At 37.0% G+C, this 20,116-nt stretch overlaps 1 protein-coding gene across 12 annotated transcripts in view; it reads left to right on the plus strand.

Moving 5' to 3' along the window:
- The window catches only part of NRG1 (neuregulin 1), a 1,003,268-nt gene that overhangs the window by 978,766 nt on the left and 4,386 nt on the right, over positions 1-20,116 (plus strand). For 3 of the 12 annotated variants that reach the window (XM_011372000.2, XM_011372009.2, XM_011372004.2), the window contains 6 exons: positions 1,237-1,295; positions 7,830-7,853; positions 12,380-12,482; positions 13,995-14,121; positions 16,482-16,612; positions 17,406-17,612. In XM_011372000.2, coding sequence (XP_011370302.1) covers positions 1,237-1,295; positions 7,830-7,853; positions 12,380-12,482; positions 13,995-14,121; positions 16,482-16,612; positions 17,406-17,612 — 651 coding nt within the window. Of the gene's footprint in view, positions 1-567; positions 636-1,236; positions 1,296-7,829; positions 7,854-12,379; positions 12,483-13,994; positions 14,122-16,481; positions 16,613-17,405; positions 17,613-19,769; positions 19,912-20,116 lie in introns of those variants that run through there. The other 9 variants (XM_011372024.2, XM_023538399.1, XM_011372016.2 and 6 more) reach the window with 7 other exon arrangements.

Below are 20,116 nucleotides of genomic sequence, written 5' to 3' on the forward strand. Positions count from 1 at the left end.
GTATAACATAAAATTACTTGTGAAATAAGTACAAATTGAATATCTGTAAAAGATAAAGCTCAGAATCATTTAAAGAATTGAAGATTATGGATGAAACCGTGTAAGCTCTTACCAAAACCAGTATTTGTTTTTTAAATTTACTTTTCAATTACAGTTGACAGACAGTCTTATATTACTTGGTGTATATGTGTATAAACATAGTGACTAGAAGTTTCTAGACCTTACAAAGTGATCACCCTGATTAACGTGATCAGTGGCAAATATGGAAATGCCAAAGGGAAAATGGCTTGGCTCCCCAGGCCTTGCCGCCCCTATTCAACTTTTCAATCTCACTCTAGTTAAATTTCAGTTAATTGATCTTATGAAGACTGAAGTAAATAACAACAAAAATATATATCTCACAGTTTTCACGGAACATGGTTTTCTAAAAGTTTTGTCTTTTCCTTTTCTTTATGTTTGGTCACCAGGTCATTTGTGGGAATCCCTGTATTCCGTAGGCGGAAAATCGCCAGTCTGAAAGTTCGGTGTCCTTAGCGTTCTATTGCTTATCACGTTTTTGCCCTCTAGGTGCCAACCTGGATTCACTGGAGCAAGATGTACTGAGAATGTGCCCATGAAAGTCCAAAACCAAGAAAGTATGTTAAAATAATCTGAAATTTGCTTTCTCCCACAAATTACAGCAACAATCGCTACCACTTGGTGCTTTTACAGCTCAGTCGTAACTGATTCCTTTTGTTCTGATTATGGTTTAACCACTGGGGGCATAAACCATTCAATATGGCCTCGTTTAACTGTCTGTCAACATGGGCCCCGAGGGTCACAAATTTAAAAGAATGACCCATCAGGATGGCCAGTGATGTTCGCAATCGTGACAGGCAGGCCAACCAAAAGAGAGAACATTTCCTTACAACATTTTGATCAAAGCTATGAAATGGAAAACTGAGACGAAGAAAAACTCAGATTTAATTTTAAGTGGCTCCCTTTGAAAGAAAACAGTCACTTAAAATGCTGGGATCTTTCTGTCATGTAAAACCAAGGACTAGCTTTTGTCCAAATTGTTAACCCTTTGAGGAAAATGCTAGCATCTGAAAGCCATGATTCGGACAAAGACTCAGTTCCTGAGGGTGAACTCACCAAGTTCAGTCAAAAGACACTGAAGGAGCTTCTTTCTAGCATATATTCACCTCTTCTCTTTTCTCTGTTTTTTCTACCATTGTTTTTTGTTTCTTCTCTCAGGTGCCCAAATGAGTTTACTGGTGATCGCTGCCAAAACTACGTAATGGCCAGCTTCTACAGTACGTCCACTCCCTTTCTGTCTCTGCCTGAATAGGAGCATGCTCAGTCGGTGCTGCTTTCTTGTTGCTGCATCTCCCCTCAGATTTCACCTAGAGCTAGATGTGTTTTACCAGGTCTAACACTGACTGCCTCTGCCTGTCGCATGAGAACATTAACAAAAGCGATTGTATTACTTCCTCTGTTCGTGACTAGTTGGCTCTGAGAATCTAATAGGTGTGTGAGGCTCCCGATGTTTCTGAAATTGATATTGAATAATGTGATAAAAATGATAGTCAATATCAAGCAGTGCAATTATAATAAAGGCATTTAAAAGTCTCACTTTTATTGATAAAATAAAATCGTTCCACTGAACAGTCCATCTTCTTTATAAAATGACAACATCCTGAAAAAGATGTTGCTAAGTTGTAATCAATATGCACTTGAAATGATGGTAAGTTAATTTTGGTTCAGAGTGTATTTATAATGAATAAACTTAATAAAAAGAGTTCAGATGTTTTTCTTCATTAACTAGCAGTTTGCATTTAGGTATAAAAAAAAAATCACTGAATAGGAAAATTAAAAACAAACATTTCACAGCAAATGAGATAGCCTAACTTCAACTTATGTTGCTTAGGAAACAAGTGATTCAGGACTAGTTTAAACAATCATTTATTTATGTTAGCATTTCTTTATGCTACTTTCAATGATGATTTTTAGAGGGAAATCGTTGTTTTAAACTAATATTTATTTTGAAATATAACAGTTCACCTCTAGATATATATTTTTAAATGCAGAACTACAAAAGTTTGATGGATTTCTATGGCTTCATAAAGTTTTGAATATCATTGAAAAGACCCAATTCACATTGAATATAATTGCATGGATAACTAAACTGAATTTGTCCTATTATGAATCAGGACTATAGCTTTTAATTCTGGAGCTTTCAAAGCTTCGTATTTAAAAAGGATCTTGTATGACTATCCGTTTAGATCAAAGGTTGACATCTTTTTTTTCTGGAAAGGATCAGACAATAAATACTTTAGGTTTTCCGGGTGATATCATCTATGTCACAGCTACTCAACTGTGTAGCTGTGATGGTAGCACAAAAGCAGCCACAGACAGTGTGTAAACTGGTGAGCATGGCCGTGTGCTGTTAAAACTTTATTTACAAAAGCAGGCAGTGAGTGGGCTGGATTTGTCAACCTCTGATTTAGATTGTCAGTTGCTCACTCTGAAAATATTTCACATAACTTATTGAAGTATGCATTTATGTAACACAAGAAACAATGACACAAGCTGGTCATTTGGGGTCCCAAATGGAATTAGAGATTTACCCTTATTCATATGCATGCAAAGCATAAGAATCTATTGATCATGTTAACAGTCATAGAAGAATAAATTCCATGGAAAAATAAATTCCATATGCGTTATGGGGAGATTAGACCCATAATGTTCGATTGTTTATTTAGTGAAGTGGTACTTATTATATATTTATATAGGCTACATATCAAAGATTATGTTATCAGCTGTTTTCTGTTATGAAAAATTGGTAAATCGACATTACTAAATTTTCAAATGCAGTCTTCGTTTTATTCACAAATCTTTAATATGCATTTAGTGAACAGATTTTTTTTGTACATAGCTATAGATTAATTTTTTTATATGTAGATAAAATGGAATGTAAAAATAGAAAGGAAATAATAGAATTTAACTTACTATGTTCAAGCCATTTCTTTTAGAAATGTGTGTGTGTTCAAATAAGATAAATTTAGCAAATCCATGTAACTGTATAAATATAATGAAATTATATTGTCTAATTTAATGAAAATTCTGAACATTTGCATTATGCTTAAATTTTTGGTGTTATATAGTTTCATTGTACGCTGAAGGCAATGTCGGGGTACCATATAGAGAAAACCATTAAAAATGAAGATATTTCTCAAAATAATAATGCAGATGTATCTGACAGTAGTAACCGGAGAAAATGTTCTAAATGTCTCTTTTAGACCATTATCTTTCATAAAATATTATTTTAAAAGAGCCACTATGTATTTAATCAGAGTGTGATTCCTTAAATAACTTTAAATTCTTTAGTAAGCTTTCAGTGGCACTTTTGGAAAACATCCAGGAAAGCAGCATTCATATTTAACCTGATTTAACAAAGATTGATAGGAAGCACATTTATGAACAAAATCTGTAATGACTGTGCATCCGTGCTGCCTCATGCCTGGAAAAGCAAGGACTTCCCATGAGAAACTGCTTTCCAAAGTTATCCAGAGTTAATTTTCTAACCTCAATGTCTTAAATTCTCAGTTTTTATTTCCGCAAACTCCCCCAAAGAAGGCAGGAAAATAAATTTTTGCTGCTCCAAGTAGCAATGAGAGCTGCACAAAGAATAAAAACCGTTGCCACAGTCATAACATTTAAAATTAATTGTTTATATTCATGAAGTCTGAAACGCATAACATAAATTTTAAAAGATATTCCCCAGCTTTTAAGAGAAACATTTTTCAACTTACCAAACCACATTTTCAGTTGAAAAATAACATTCTAAAAAAAATGTGCAATTTTACAATGCTTATTAACACAAATTATATTATTAGGAGTTGATGTAACTTTTCCGGTCAGAGTATCCTATGGGGCATGTATTGATTTATAAAAACTGGCTTAATATGAAGAAAGGAACAAATGTATATTTTATATGGCTTTCTTGAAGAAAGCCATGTGTTTTGAAATAAAACATATTTATATTACTTTCTAGGACAATATTGTCAAGGCTAGTCAGCTTCAAATTTGACCTATTGACACAGAATTCCTACTTGAAAGGATTGTGTTCATCAATGTGTGTGTGCATACGTGTGTGCGTGTGTATGTGTGTGTGTGTGTGTGTGTGGTGTGTGTGTGTATAGGTAATCTATAATCAATTTATAGATTTTATGGAGAGGGGAAAAAAAAGTATTCACAGCTTCAATAGCTAGAGGAAGTATGAGGCAAGTACGTCATATATAAACTAACATATTATAGGAAGTAATTATAGAATAGCCCAAATTATAGAATATTTTAATAAGTACAATTTTAGAACTTTTAGACATGATCTCAAAATGAGTAACCTTAATTTAACATATATTCTTAAAAGTCGCTTTGAATCATAGTGCTTAAATTATTTATGTTGATTTCTAAATGCTTTTTAAATCTGTTAAAGTTATTAATTTATGTATCAAAAATGTATATCTTGCTGACAGTAGAATAAAGGCATACTCAATCTATGACAAAATTATCAAAAATTCCAACTGAGTGTTAGTGAGATTTTACTGTGTGTGTGTTTGTGAATGTGCTCTTGTGTACATGGAAACTTGGAAGTAAGGAGAAAGGTCTCCTATTACATTTTGAAGGGCTCAGTGGCAAAAAAAAAAAAAGTATCTACATTTGTAAAGGTAAGTTGAAAATTAAATGCCAAACACTGAGTTTGTCCTGTTTAGAACTGACATTGACCAAACTCCTTTAGAAATCTCAGAGACGTGGAAAGGCAAGACTATACATAAGTCTTTGAGACCATTTCCACAATGAGGCCCAAGATGTTAAAGAGTAAAGTCTTAAATGTCTTCAAATTTTAACAGAAACTGTAATTGCATGTACATATAATTTTGCTAAAAGAAAGTTGTTTCATTGTTTTTTTTTTTTTCTCTAATGGAATTGAAAATTTAAATTAACCTACAGGTTAATCAGTTTTCTTCAAACAATTATAAAATCCTAAGCAAAGAATTAGCGAGTCAATATTTAATAGTTTTTCTGAAGACTCTTAGATTTAAATTAATTTTTTATATTGCTTTCTGCACAGCAGGAAATCACATGTAGAAAAGGAAACTAAATTGTTTACAGTAACCTTTGAGTTTTTGAATTATTAATTTAATTTGAAAAATGTAGTGGGTAGGCAGAAGTTCAATAGGAAGTGTATGATACATAATGAGCCTAAGCCAACATTAGATTAAATAGAATAGATAGAAAATAGTAACCTCTTTATAAAATGAAAAGTGTTTGTGTATTCTGCTTTTCTTGACTCACAATGAAAGAAACGTAGGCACCAATAGTAAAAATAAATTAGAGCAGTATTTGCTCCAGGTCTAGAATGACTGATGCATGTTTCCTCTGCTTGTTTCCTTGTTAGGGCTTATGGCCAGAAGAGATTCTAGTTTTAAGTACCAATTTCCTTTTGAATTATTTGAAATTGAAGCTGCCTGATATGAATGACTTCCCATGAAATGAAATTATAGTTAGGCTCACAGACTTACCTATAAAACTGTAAATGCAGTAATATGTATGCATGGGCATGCTACTAATTTTATTGAAGACTTAACCAAGCTTTCTACGCAACTAATATATATCATTAGCAGTGTTCATGTAGGCATAGAATAATGATTCTCTGGAAAGAGTTTCTGTAAATATCTCTTGATTTTAACCCTTAAATTATTACTGATGGGTAGGAGGAAAAGATGAGAGATGGAGATGGTTCTAGGGGAAAAAATTGATTGTACCCTCATGGAAATATGTAAGGAAATTCATTATCACATACTCGGAAAATGAATTTTTATTCCTTGGTGTTCCAAAATTTATATAAGGGAAACAAATAGAAAAAAAAAAAAGTCCATTTGTCAAATTGAGTGTTGCACAGAGGCAAGAGAAATTTGTTTGGATATGAATAAATTGTTATTTTGCTGTGAACATTGTACAACCAAAATAACGCTACATCCTCTGGTTTATCCTGGACCTAAGACAGAGGGGTCTCTCTATTATAATACTGCCTCTCATTATCATTGTTACTCGATTTACTACTTGATATATATATATATATTTCTTAATCTGGGAAACTTCATTTCCTGGCAAGTTTTTAAAGTATAAATTTTTGACATATCCCAGAAGCATTCAGAGTTTTCCTGACCATGAAATTAGTTAAAAGAAAACCTACATGCAGTAATTGGCCCAAGGTGAGTCTCCAGATGTGTCTGTTCTCCCAGCTATTAAACCCTTCTGCTGTTGGCGGGCATATTTCATGGCTCCTTTATCCCACAGGGTTGCCCTGTGAGCCATGTTAGTACCATAAGCATTTTGTCAATGAGAAATTATGCTGTCCAAGTCAATGAACAGGTAAATGGCAGAGGCAGGACCAGAAACCAGGATGTCTCCAGCACGCTTACCTTCTACACTGCCCTCTCTCTATGAGGCTCTTTGTCCAAACCCAAACTGACGGTTTTGCACTCCACCACACATTTTGAAAGTTAAGAGATGCCTTGCCATATTTGTGGACCACCTTGGTATCTCTCTAATCAGTGATCAAGGGAAAAAATGTAGACCTCTGAACCTCTGTTTTTATTTTGCCCTTGCCTTTACACCATACTCGCATAAATAAGGAACTCCTAAAAAGTCCCACCTGGTGAAACTTGATGAACAATTTTTGTTTCAAGAATGGGATCGGTCATTTCTAGAGGTGTTTTTTTTTTTTTTTTACTTTGCCCAGTTTTACCCATTTCTCACTTGAGCCTGTGCTGGCTCTACTAGCCCTACGATCCCTGCAATCCTCGTGTCTCTGCAGTCAGATCTGCCAGGACTGGGGGCTGTGGGTTCACTCCTCTGAGTTGCCTTCCACAGCTGCCCTCAGGTCCTCTGAATGCCTGTACTTGTCGGCTCTCATCTGGGCATCAGAGCTCAGCACTGTGGAGTGATCATCTAATTGAATTGGCTCTCTGTTATTTAAGGGAGTAATAAATTAAAATTAACTGAAGACAACAGGAATTGTATCTTCCCCCATCTTTTTCTTTTCTACAAGTTTTAAAAGGCATTGAGTTTCCTGCATCACCAGGAATTATATGAAAAAAACTGGAAGCAGATTCTGATGCCCCAGTGCCCTGTCTGGCTTTTGGGAAAGAAGTGTTTGTTAAATACCAGGTAAATATTGGAGAAAGTGGAAGCTTAGGAGAAAAAAGAGAGTTTTTTAAAAGATAAATAACCAAAACGATGAGAGATATTAGAGCATATCTAATGAAAAATATAAATCCAACGTGATAAAATTTTCAAACCAAATTACTACCCTCTTGGCTTCTGGTCTTGGCTCTGCCACTGTGTGTCTTTGGGTTAAAAAAAAAAAAAGAAAGAAAAAAATTTTTTTCACTTTTCTGGAACTTTGCTTCTGCCTTTTGAAAAGACAGGAATGAAATAATACCAAATGCCTTTTCTGATTATAAATATGATATTTCTATTCTCAAACAATGAAGGAGCGTAGGATAGTTCAGCTAAACAGCTTCTCCCTCAGTAAGTCTTTTAAGGGTTAATAAAGACACAGTGTGCTGGTATTTGCACACCTTTTAAAAGAGAAGTTCCCCGTGTGGACTCGTGGAGGCGTACCTGAGCACTGCTTCGTTAACCACCACCGTTTGTCCTGCTCGATGTGCACGCACAGAGCCGTAATAGTCATGTGTAATGTGTTTTGGAGTGCAGTGTATTGCTCTTTTCTGAAACTTTTTCCCTTTCTTTCTTTTTTTGTCAACTTTCTGCATTGGCAGAGCATCTTGGGATTGAATTTATGGGTATGGACCAATCATCATTCCTTTTAGCCTGCAGAATTTAGAGCCTATGAGCTGAAATCTTTTTCCCTTCCTCCTCTTACCTTTCAGTTCCTAACTAATTTCCTTTTTCTTTAGAAGGGATCATACAGCTATAACAATGATTTCTCTGCTTTCAACCTATGATTAGTTTACTGAAACGTTACTGAGTGCAGCAGCTTTTAGATTCCCAAACTTCACTTAGAGTTTAAAATCACCTCACCTGCTACAAATTCACATCTATCCCACGTTCTTTGACCCACTAATTGGATCTGGCCATGCTGTTATTTCAGAGCAGGGGTAAGTTGGAGTGGTGCAGAAGGCTACAAGGAAGAACCAAACCAGGGGCTTGAGAACCAAAGAAACTTTAAAATGCATCACCTTAAAAAACACCACATCTTAGGCTGATGGGAGTTTGACATACGATGTAAAAATCATATATTTAATATAATAGCATAGAAAGCCCTTACCTTACAACACAATATTATACGAACAGGCATAAACTGCTCTGATTTTCTGGAGATATTCAAGCACAACTCTGGCCAACTTCATTATCTTATAAAAAAGGAAATAGAAACAGAAAGAAATAAGCCTTGCGCTATTTTAAGTGGAAGTTCTAGTCCTAATGGAATTAAACTTGAGTCACTAAGATTATCCAGACCCATAATCAAATAGAAATTTTCACACTGTAAACATAAAATGTCTCCTATAAGCATATGAATTTGGGGCCTGCTTCTTTCGAAGGCCTGCATCCTAAACAGTCTCAGGAGGAAGGAAAGCCAGGCTACCTTCCCAGAGGCTCCACAGCACAGGCCCCGCGACTCCTGAATACCGCGTGCAACCCTGGGACGTGGTCATGGGTCACCAATGTCTTAATTAACAGAATATCTGATCCCCATCCAGCTGGTGTCAGTGACATCATGCACGGAGGGCACCTTACATTTGATGTTTTCTTTTGGCTGATAACATCACAGTCTCACCTAATGTACCTTCCATTATTTATGGAAAATGAGGCTGTTGCAGGATATAGCAGTTATAGGAATAAAAACTCAATTGCCCATTGCTCCAAAAATTTTTCAGGAGAAAACTATTTGCTTGATGAGAAAAACCCCCTCATTTATATGTGGTTCTTTGCACATCAGAGAACATCTCCCCAAAATGAGATGCACAGCAGGGCCTACCAACATCACTCTGGTGGCAGGCCGTGTATATGAGGGGAGTTAGCTATTCGGGTTACTTCCCTCGGGATAAAAATTGTCCCACTTCTAAAAAAACTTATTGGCCTTTCCTGCAGAGAGAGAAAACATTCTACCATCACCTCCAGTCCTCTCAGTAACAGCATCCTCCCCGCTTTATCATTTTAGGGTCCGACTATAGAACTTACTATTTTTATTCCCAAACAGTGAAGTACATACAGTAAAGGATATTTCAGACATACCATTTCTCCTTCGGTAAGATCTTAAGGGTTAGTAAAGACACACTGTACTTGCATTTGAATGTCTCTTAAAGGCAATCTTTGCAGAGGGCTCTATAGTCCCAGGGCCAGAACATTCCATCCTTAAGGAAAATCAGACCTTAAAGGCCACTTAAAATTGAGAAAGGCAAGGCCCCTGTCTCTTGGCCTGGCCAGATCATAGTGAAAAACAAAACAAAACAAAACAACGGTGCTTGATCTGATTCTCTTCAACGCATCCAGCCATAGAGTGAAGTCTCAGAATCATTTCCACTCATTAAGGCAGATCCGCCAACTCGACTGAGGGCTTCTTTTTTTTCAGTGCTGCCTCTAATTTACTCTTGCCCTAATGACCCTGTTACACTAGGAAAGATGAAGAGGGAAAAGGGGTTAATATTATTTCTCATCAAGCATTTTTTTCTTTCAATACATTCATATAGTGTGGGGTCACCTGATCTAGTAAACCACCGGAAAATCAAACAGAAATTTAGATGAGGAGCATTTAACGCTTTCAGTAAAGGCTGATGTGAATACGGAATCCTAACCCCACATCTGTATTCTACAGGCCTTGGCTTTAATTGCTTCATTTCGGCACTTTTGCTTTACCCTTTGGCCTTTATTGGGCTGCCTTTTTATTTCCTTGACTGAATTCACTGGAAAATGTGGGCCTTCCTACATAACGTAGGAAGAATGGGTAAGTCATCATATACCATTTGTTCACAAACTCCGGTCAATCTATTCTTTAATAATTAACGACAACCAAAAAACTTCTCAAAAGAATTACTGAGAGTATGTATGATCTTTTGTCCCCACTTATTCTTAAATAAGTCACTTTTTGTAGTTTGCAGAAGCAAGTTCAAAGTTTTTCCTAAGGATAGAATGTTAAGAGGTCAATGCCACCAAACCCTTACTGTTCTAAGAGAAGGAAAAATGGAGTCAGCGAAAAAGGACACAGAGAGCAGGGTCTTCATTTTCTTGGCAACAATACTTTTAGACTCCTATTTCTTCACCAACTTGCCACAGCCAAAGGGGCCCTGCTCTGCATCCTGGGCCCCACGGAGAAGGACCTGTGGGTGCCTCTGCTTCTTAGATGTATATTCTGAAAGCCAATCCAGATGCCAGGTCAAAGAAGAAGCTCCAGTGGCATCAGCTCACAGATTAACACCCTATAAAATGTAATTCCCTGTCCTGTGGCTATGGGGGAGGGGAGGCAGCAGACACAGCCATTAACACAGAAGCATTCACATTCCTTGTCCTCACTTGACTTCTGCAGCACAAAAACATGTGACACCACTCTTACGTCTCCTGGTTCATTGTTTCACCGCAGTGCACCAGCCGCTTTGCTTTCTAATTGTGGCTTCCATGTGACGGCCAGCCTAGGTTAGGAGTTATGCTGTATGGAGTAACCCTTCCAACTCTGCATCCACCTTTTCTTCTCACCTGAGCATTTCCTCCCTCCGGTTTCCTTTTTTTATTTTTCCTCCCTTAGTATCAGGCATGCTGTGCCAGGGACTTCAGATGGCTCCTTCACTTTTAACCTTGTTTTCCCTGGTACCTGAGGTACCTGACTTCCTCCTTCTCTCTGTCATTCTGTCAGTCTGTCTGTCCTCTTGGTTTGTTTTTCTTTTCCACTTCCAACCCTTTTGGTTTGTTTTTGTCTAATCTCTGCGACATTCTAGTCTTTACCCACTGACTTCTGTTCTCCTCCTCCTGTTAATAATCAGTGCTATATTAATTTGATTTGACAACGTTTCTGACCTGTTAACTGGAATTTGATTACCATGGGCTTGGCTTGTAGGAAATGTTTTGTTTAATGATAAGGTCTACTGTATCATAGAAACTAAAACATACTTTTTCATTTCAAGAAAACTTCCTGCAAATTACCCTCTCGACAGAGCAAAAAGGTGTGGTTACTGAGACTGAGAATGTAAACTGAAATTGTTCAGTAAGGCCCCATGTTGATGTCCGCATAAGAGAACTTCATTTGTACAATATTCCCAGTTCTCGATCAGTTTATTAATCAGATTATCAAGCATAGCCTAAGTGGCTGATTATGTACCAGTTGAGTTCTCTTGGGGAAGTGTAATTAGACTGGTTGGAAGCTTAGTTCCTAAAGGATAAGGTTCACCACTAAATCAGCAAATCTTGCTAAGAACCTAGCCTGCCATAGTAGAATCAAGTTATCCTCACAAAAAAAAAAAAAACTGATTTGCAGATAGGTAGGCTTTCATGAGTAAGAGACTGGTTGCATTTGGGGTACAATAGTACCTTTAGTCCAAAGTTCTAGGTATCGAACTTCCTTAGTGTAACATATATTAACTAATTTGCCGTATTGGTCAATGCAGAAATGTATAATCTATTCCAAATCACTCATTAGTTGAGCTAATGGTTTCTTGCTACAGATAAATATGGTCTCTAAGTACAGTTGATGAAGTAATAATTGTCCTCCAAATGACAAAACTACACGTTGGACCAGGACTATCACATAGGGTTTTCTCTGATACAGTGCCCTGCTTCTCCATATTGTGCAGCTTATGTTCATATTTTACCTGTGAAATCATAGGGACCCAGCCCCAATTTTGTTGCTAACTACAAGTCAAGCTCATGTTTGCATATGTCTTTGAGTTTATTTTTTAAATTAGAAATGGCTCTTTGTAAAGACCACTGGAATATAAACTAGCTGGGAAATCAAAAGAGACTGGGGGCGGAGGCAGAAAAGAGGAGAGGAGGGTCCCAGTGAAGCCCATCCCAGCTACTTTTATTGTTGTTGATTCCCGTTGTCTTTGCAAGAGATGTTTGCAAGAGATTTTTTTAAAAAGTAAAATCTACAGTTTTAACCGAATAGTAATTCTATAGTCAATGTTTATTATTTGCCAGTTATTATTTGCCAGTTATTATTATTTGCTGTACGTTAAGTGTATCTGCAAAAAGTAATGAATTATCATGCATTAATTATCTTTTGCATATGGACAATGCCATGCAGCATGCCAACTACTCGTTTGTAAGTCCTGGCAGGTCAAAGGGGCCTTTGGTGACATCTGCTCTCATCCCTTTCTAGAAGCGGAGGAGCTCTACCAGAAGAGGGTGCTGACCATCACCGGCATCTGCATCGCCCTGCTAGTGGTCGGCATCATGTGTGTGGTGGCCTACTGCAAAACCAAGTAAACCGTCCTCCTCTGGCCTTCTCCCTTCACAAACACATGGCATAGCCAGCAAGGGCTTTGCAGAAAGGCACCTCCACAGCTCAGTCTTGAAAAGAGAAGGGGGCACAAGGAGACTTTTCCCCTTACTTTTTCTTCTGAAAAATCTATTTGTAGGACGTTTCCTAATCGCATTAGAAAGCTTTGCTTATTAGTGTGAAAATGTTCAAACGACTTCTGATAAGTGACCACAGCCCCGTGACTGGAGAAAGGGTTGGGGACACACACATGCGTGGATGTGGGTGCACACATCACATCCTGAGAGGACAGTGGTAGGTACCAAAGATGCGCTTATATGTCACTCACTGCTTAGCGCACGTCCAATTCACACTAATGCTTAAAAGATAAAGGAAACACTTGGCGGTGTTTGAAATGCAGTTTTCTGAACATTATACTGATTATTTTCAATTTCATCTAATTAAATTTCCAGTTCAAGTGCTCTCAAAGTGTGAGATGTACAAAAGGAATCTCATGGGAGGAAAATCAAGCAAAACTTGCTTTGAAAGAACAAAAGGAAAATGTTAAAGCAGATTTGTGTTCACTGTGTTTGGTCTTTTAAACTGAGTCCATATTAAGAAATATAATTACTGTGTGACATGAATTCCCTCCACTTTCTTTCTGACATATAACCTCTACTTCAAGACTGAAATAATATTAACAATTTTGTTTTGTTGCTTCATCATAGAAATTCTCTTGCCAAAACTAGCCATGGGAATATTATTGTGATCTGAATGTTGCATTGAGGAACAAAGAATATGTACTTTTATACCATAAAATCAGGGGCAAGGATGATGCTTTCTTAATATCCCAGGATTCAGTGTGTTGCCAGAATTTAGTAAGTGATAGAAGACGAGCCTTCGTGGAGTCCACCTTATGAGTCTTATTAGATTCAATCTCGATATTTCAATATTCATTACCAATTATCCAAAAAAGTGTTACTAGAGTAGGATTGTATTACAATTGTGCCAGAATCTACTGGGAAAATATATACATATCTTAACTCATGTACAATGCTATACTATTCGTGCACACACACTATGTATAATGTTGATTCAATACTAACTTCATTTTCTTAAGAGACACACAGGCAAAATTATAAATGAAATTGCTTTATCGATTGCACAGCACAAATTTTTACCTAAGACCAATGACTATCTGTAAGACTTAGGCAAAGACGGACTGACTAGGAAAGTTGGGGTTTTAGCCAAGTATCAATTTGGCTTATCTTGTCTTCTCCTGTCTCTTTTTTTTAATCTCTCAGCAGTCCAGTTAAATTTCAGCTTCTCAAAACTATTTGCTAATAACGTGCGGTTCCATATCTGCCCATAGGCAGATTCTGAGATAAAATGGCCCACCCTCACCCCCACCCCTACTACCAGTCTACTGCCTGAGTTACATGTTGGTCGATGAAAGAATTGACTGTACTAAGAAATATAAATAATAGAAAATAAATGCTCCATTTTTCATATGCAGGAAACAGCGGAAAAAGCTTCATGACCGGCTTCGGCAGAGTCTTCGGTCTGAACGAAACAACATGGTGAACATAGCAAATGGGCCTCACCACCCTAACCCACCCCCCGAGAACGTCCAGCTGGTGAATGTATGTTGACTCTGGCCAGTGGAAAAGCTGAGCATCTCTCCTCTGTTCAGGCACCTTGAAGTTTATTTTCTAAAGCTCTTAGGCTCTTAGCTGCTACCATTAATCTCCGCAGCTTCCAGGAATCCAAGGTTTCGCCAGGAGAAAATAATGGGGACATTTTTTAAAGTGGATTTGGTTACTGTAAAACCAGCACATTTCCTCTTCCAAAGTGTTCATTAAGGGGCTGGAATAATAACTTTGGGTTTGTTCTGTAGGGAGGCCATAACTGGAAGAAAGAAAAGGAAAACACAAAGAAAAAATAATAAAATTAATGATACAAGAATCAGAAGGAAATGTTTTATTTTTATAATTTGGAAATGAAGGCTACTCTAGTCTATAACTGATTAGTACTGATAACAGAGCTAAGGACTTTAGAGTGATTTTTATTAGAGGCATTTTACAGTGTCTGACAATCTGCTGATTTTGACTTACAGAGGAAGAAATTAGGGCATGGAAAGGTCAAGTAACTTATCAAACTTGCTTCTCAGCAAAACTGGAAGAATATAATGCTTTTTTATTCCCTGACTCTTTCTACATGATGTCAAACTCTCCAGATGAAATATACCCCTAATCATTCAAATATTTTGTTTAAAATTTACCAAGCACTCGGCTTTTAAATATAACTAAGTCATAGAATATTAGATTCTGAGAGTCTTTAGATATCATCTTCCAAACCTCCCCCTTTTACAGGTAAGGGCCAGTGCCAGACTTAGTTTTCCTGGCTTTTGAAGTATTGCTCTTCTTATTCCACTATGATTCTTCATTTTCCTCTGATGTTTGGCTTTTTATAAGCAAAGCTCAGAGATGATATCGCACTACCATTTTCTATCTTATAGAAAAAGGTATATTTTATGTGGAGCAAATATCTCATAGACCCAAGTTCAGAGTTGATGTTTACTAAATCACCAACAAATCTTGTAGCAAAGACTTTTGGGAGACTGTTAGAGTAAGGTGCTGATATATTAATGTTCTGCTGCTTTCCTCCCCCTACCAGTGTCCCTTAGAATGTTATGCACAGTTGATAAATGCATTCACTACAGACACACCTGTAATCTGTCACTATGAATGCTATAATATATAGAAGGCAGAATGACTTTCTGGATTCCAATTATGGCTCAAGCTGTATGACTTTGGGCTTTAACCTTTCTAAACCTTTTTTGTTTGTTATGAAAACAGGCCTAAAAATAATTACTTCAAAAAGTTCTTGTGAGCATTGAATGAGAGAATTATGTACAACACTTAGCCCAGTGGCAGTTAGTGAGTGTTCAAAAATTGTTAAATATTATTTTCATTAGAGTCACTGAACTTACATCGCCTTCCAAGGAGCATGATTGAAATGGTACAGAGGTTGGGAATAGCTCGCTGTATATGACATTGACATCTTTCCTTTAAAGCAGTCTAGCTGTACATCCCAGAAAGATCCACACGGTATAACTTTTCTGTTAAAAGAATCATCTAGAATTTTAAGCATAATTTAAGTTGTATATTTTGGGGTTTCCACAGATATATCAGGTTCCTTTACAGCCCAGAGCTCATCAGATTATAAGGGGCCTTATTTTATCTAAGAGTATTCCTTTCCATACCTCTTCTCATTTAACTCAATCTAGTGTAAATATTAATAGCATTTAAAACACAACTTCAGATGTGCCTCTTTCACTGATAGAAAGCGGTAATAGCCACTGTGATTTGGTGATGAAAATAAAGTAGAATCTACTTGCACTGCTATATATTATGTGCTTCGTCAAGATGTGTGACCTTGGCAACTGCTGTAAAACCTTCAAATCTTTCAGTAACCTTGTTAGTCCTACCACTGACAATAAGTTAAGAATTTTGGTGATATCATTAAGGCAACATGAGCAGCGCTAGGAAATTGAAAGAAAAAGGTAGATTAAAAAAAAAGATTTAAAAAACAATTCTTCTACTAACTTAACATTTGAAATAAGACAAACCATCTCTATGCTTTTGTTTGACTCAATATCTGTTCATCTTTCACTTGCAACAATCATGACAAAAATGAATACTGGGCAGAGATTTATATTGAATTCTCACATTATCAACTGGAAAGGAAATAGAAACATTAGGTCTGTTTTTATAATACGTAGTCATGATCGTAGGACCTACATTGGGTGCACATCTGGAAAGTAATTCATTAACTCCATTCATCAAATCTAAAAGACACAGTAGCGAGGGTAGGATTTGCCATCTGACCATTGGAGAAATGGAATATATTGTGGAGCATATGTACTAGAACAGATTTTATGTGTGTCTAACAATGTTTTGATTTTCATGAATCTTCAAGTTGTGTCTCTTTGTTTATCCAGCAATACGTATCTAAAAATGTCATCTCTAGTGAGCATATTGTTGAGAGAGAAGTGGAGACATCTTTTTCCACCAGTCACTATACCTCGACAGCTCATCATTCCACTACTGTCACCCAGACTCCTAGTCACAGGTATGAGAATAAAACAATTGCATGGCATTTCTCCAAGAATGAATTTTTGCACATTTCTTTTGCTATCACTGCCTAAGAAAGGGACAGAAGACACTTATTGGACAGTGAATTATAGTTAAATGTATGGTTTGGAACAAAAACAGACTTTAGACATCAGCTGGCTCTTGCTGTTTAAATTCGAGCCTTAATTATTTTTATCACCAAAAAAGGGAAAATATTACTCACCTTAAGGATTGTTGTTTCCTATTTTAGAGATTATCTTTACTCATGCCCAACCACTCACTGAATTGCTACACTAGGAAGAGTCAGTCTTAGATGCTCTATAATACTTAGAAGTTGACTTCTTCCAATAATTAAATTGCCCTGGAAAAAGTACATGAGAAATTGGTTAAATAACTGAACCCTAAATTCTCAAATGCCCAGGTAACCAAGGGCAACACTAGACGTCCAAATGTAGCTCAAAGGACAAATGCTTCCTTAACCTAAGTCACTCAAGAACACAATGATTATGAGAATATTTAGTACAGAGTGACATTTGATAAATATGTATTGAATGAATGAACAAATGAATAAACAGTATCCTTACAAAACCAATCCAAATCAAGTTCCTTTCTATATAGCAATTATCTTTATAACAATTGTATTCAGAGACAAGTAATGTTGTAGTAAACTACTGATGCACCAATAATTTGAAATATTTGCCAGATTACTTTCTTTCATTTCCATTTTTGCATATAACTTAAAAATATATATATACATATATATATCTTTGCCTCTCACATTTCCCCTCTAGTTGGAGCAATGGACACACTGAGAGCATCATTTCAGAAAGCCACTCTGTAATCATGATGTCATCAGTAGAAAACAGTAGGCACAGCAGCCCAACTGGGGGCCCAAGAGGACGTCTTAATGGCATGGGAGGCCCTCGTGAATGTAACAGCTTCCTCAGGCATGCCAGAGACACCCCCGACTCCTACCGAGACTCTCCTCATAGTGAAAGGTAAAACCGAAGGGCAAAGCTACTGCAGAGGAGAAAGAACCCCAGTAAGAGAATCCCCGTGAGCACCTGCGGTCTCACCTAAGGAAATCTACTATAATGAGAATCAGGGGCAGCAGTTGCCTGTTCTAGGAATGCTCCTAGTTGATGAAGTCATCTTTCTGTTTGACTGAACTTATTTCTTCTGAGCGTCTCACGACGTCCCAGTGGCTGACAGGCAACAGACTCTTAAAGAGCTCGAGTGATTTGATGTGGAAAGGTGCAGCAAACTTGGAGTTCCTAGCTCCGACCTTAGGCTCAGACCCACTTGGGATTTGTTTCCTCAGTTGTAACTTTAGAGAGATGGCACCAATGATTGCTAAGGACCCTTCTATAATTCCAATTTGCCAGATATCCAAACTCTGGTCAAATTGACCTCATGTTCTCATGTGCTAACTCTCTCTTACCTTCTAGCCTCAGTTAAAGCAAATGGAGGGCTATGTCACTGCTGACTGTCATGGGGGACAACCGTTTGCATTACACCATAGATTATCCCTTTTATGAAATCCAAGAAAGGATGAATAAATAAATCTTTTGTATGCTGCACCTGGCAGTCTTCACAGGTGGTTTTTCAAAGCAGATATTGCCTTTGATATGGCCCTTTGTTCCAGAACGTTTTGGCTTTCTTCTGGGGATATTGGATTGGGGTTGGGGAGTTACAGCAAAGGTAAAATAAATAACAGAGAAAAGTAAATTGAAATTAATAGGAATACTGAATTTATAGATTCTTTTCATTTATTTTCACTTAAACTGAGAGAGAGTAATACTCAACCAGCATTTCTAGCCCATAAGTAAGCTGTTATTTGTTTTCAAATTCAGTGGGGTTTCGTTTGCTTATTTACTTTATTGTCATCTCAGTCTAATCTTTGACCAGTTGTTAAAAGATCTACACAATGTAGAATACATACTTATTTGGTATTTACGTGAGTGGAGATAATATTGATAGCCTCTTTCCTCATGAACTGGGAAGTGCTTACAACAAAGGATGACAAGTTCTTGGCTTTCAGGTCAGATACAGCCTGTTAGTCATTTCTTCGAGGGCCTTTATATGAAATATCCCAAAATGGTATGTCAGAGCTTTATGGAATTAATGTTTGCACTGTTCCTCTGTTAAAAGGTAGGCATGGCCCAAAACTAGTTTAAAACATTACTCTTAAATTTATATAATTATAACTTTATGTATTAATGAAGTTTATCTGCCCTAATTTAATCTTTTTTGAAACCTGAAAAAGAGGCTAGGAGTAAATTCTTTTTTTATCACTACATGTGATATTTATTTTTAAAAGTTGACATTTCCCTACTGTGGTAGGCTTCCTTTCATATCCCAGACATTCTCTAAGACTGTATAATATAGCTGAACCCAGAGACCATGGAAAGAAAAGGTGAAGCACTTTTATGTGTTGGTTGAATTTGGATTAGCATTTCACAGAGAGCTTAATTTTAGTATCCCCAAAGCAAAAAGTCTGAAGACTCAAGCCCCAAATATTTCAATCTCTAGACACTTTTCCCATTTTAGATACAGCCAGATCTCACATCCATATAACTCTGAATCATGGCTGAAGAGCAGGAAAGTGAATGGGTTCCTGTTAGCTAATGTTCAGATGGTGGTGTCCTGTGTCATCCCAGGTCAAGTCAAATTAGATTCTGTGAATGCCAATGTGAAGAAAAGAGTCACTGAGTGCTAGGCATTGGTAACATTTTTGTCAAAAGCTGAGAAATGTGACTCTGAATAAGCCACATCTTCAGTGTCAAGTAAGGTCTACTAACTCTGGAGGAAGAAAGCATGATATGGTAAAAACAATGCACTCAGTGTCTTGTCAGTGAGATTCACTGAGCGTTATCAGAAATAACATGACATAAGGTAACATGGTACAGCTAACCCTTAAGCAGTCACAGAGATACGTCAAGATTGATGCAGCTGTAAGTTTTGGAAGAAAGGTAGACCAGGAAGCTGATGTAAGGTTCTCTCAGGCTTATCTTTGAATGTCTTCGTCACTGAGATGGATAGTCGCAAATTGAATGTTAAGAAGTAGCATTTGGTGGAAAAATTTACAGCACACAAATGTGTTACACTGTTATCAGGAATAAATCTAAGTTACTATGCTCTTTTTTTTTCATAAGACATAACCTTATAGCTGAGCTAAGGAGAAACAAGGCACACAGATCCAAATGCATGCAGATCCAGCTCTCAGCAACTCATCTTAGATCTTCTTCCATTCCCCATTTGGGCTTCATTCTCTAAGACACTTTGGCCTTTAGGAAGGTATAGTATTTAAGTAATACTTCTTTCTCTTCCAAATCCCTGAGCCTTAGTCCTTATAAACTGAGAGGGTTCCAGGACCTAGTGCCCTCTTGTTTTGACTCATGCTTTTATTTAAAATCATGACGAGATTGAAAGTCTTAAAAGCTTTGATGAGCTAGGCAATTTAGTTGATCTGTGCATGCACTCCTGTGAGGAAACTCTTGGC

This window comes from Pteropus vampyrus, unplaced genomic scaffold (genome assembly GCF_000151845.1).
Source record: "Pteropus vampyrus isolate Shadow unplaced genomic scaffold, Pvam_2.0 Scaffold8, whole genome shotgun sequence".
In the NCBI taxonomy this organism is placed as follows: domain Eukaryota; kingdom Metazoa; phylum Chordata; class Mammalia; order Chiroptera; family Pteropodidae; genus Pteropus; species Pteropus vampyrus.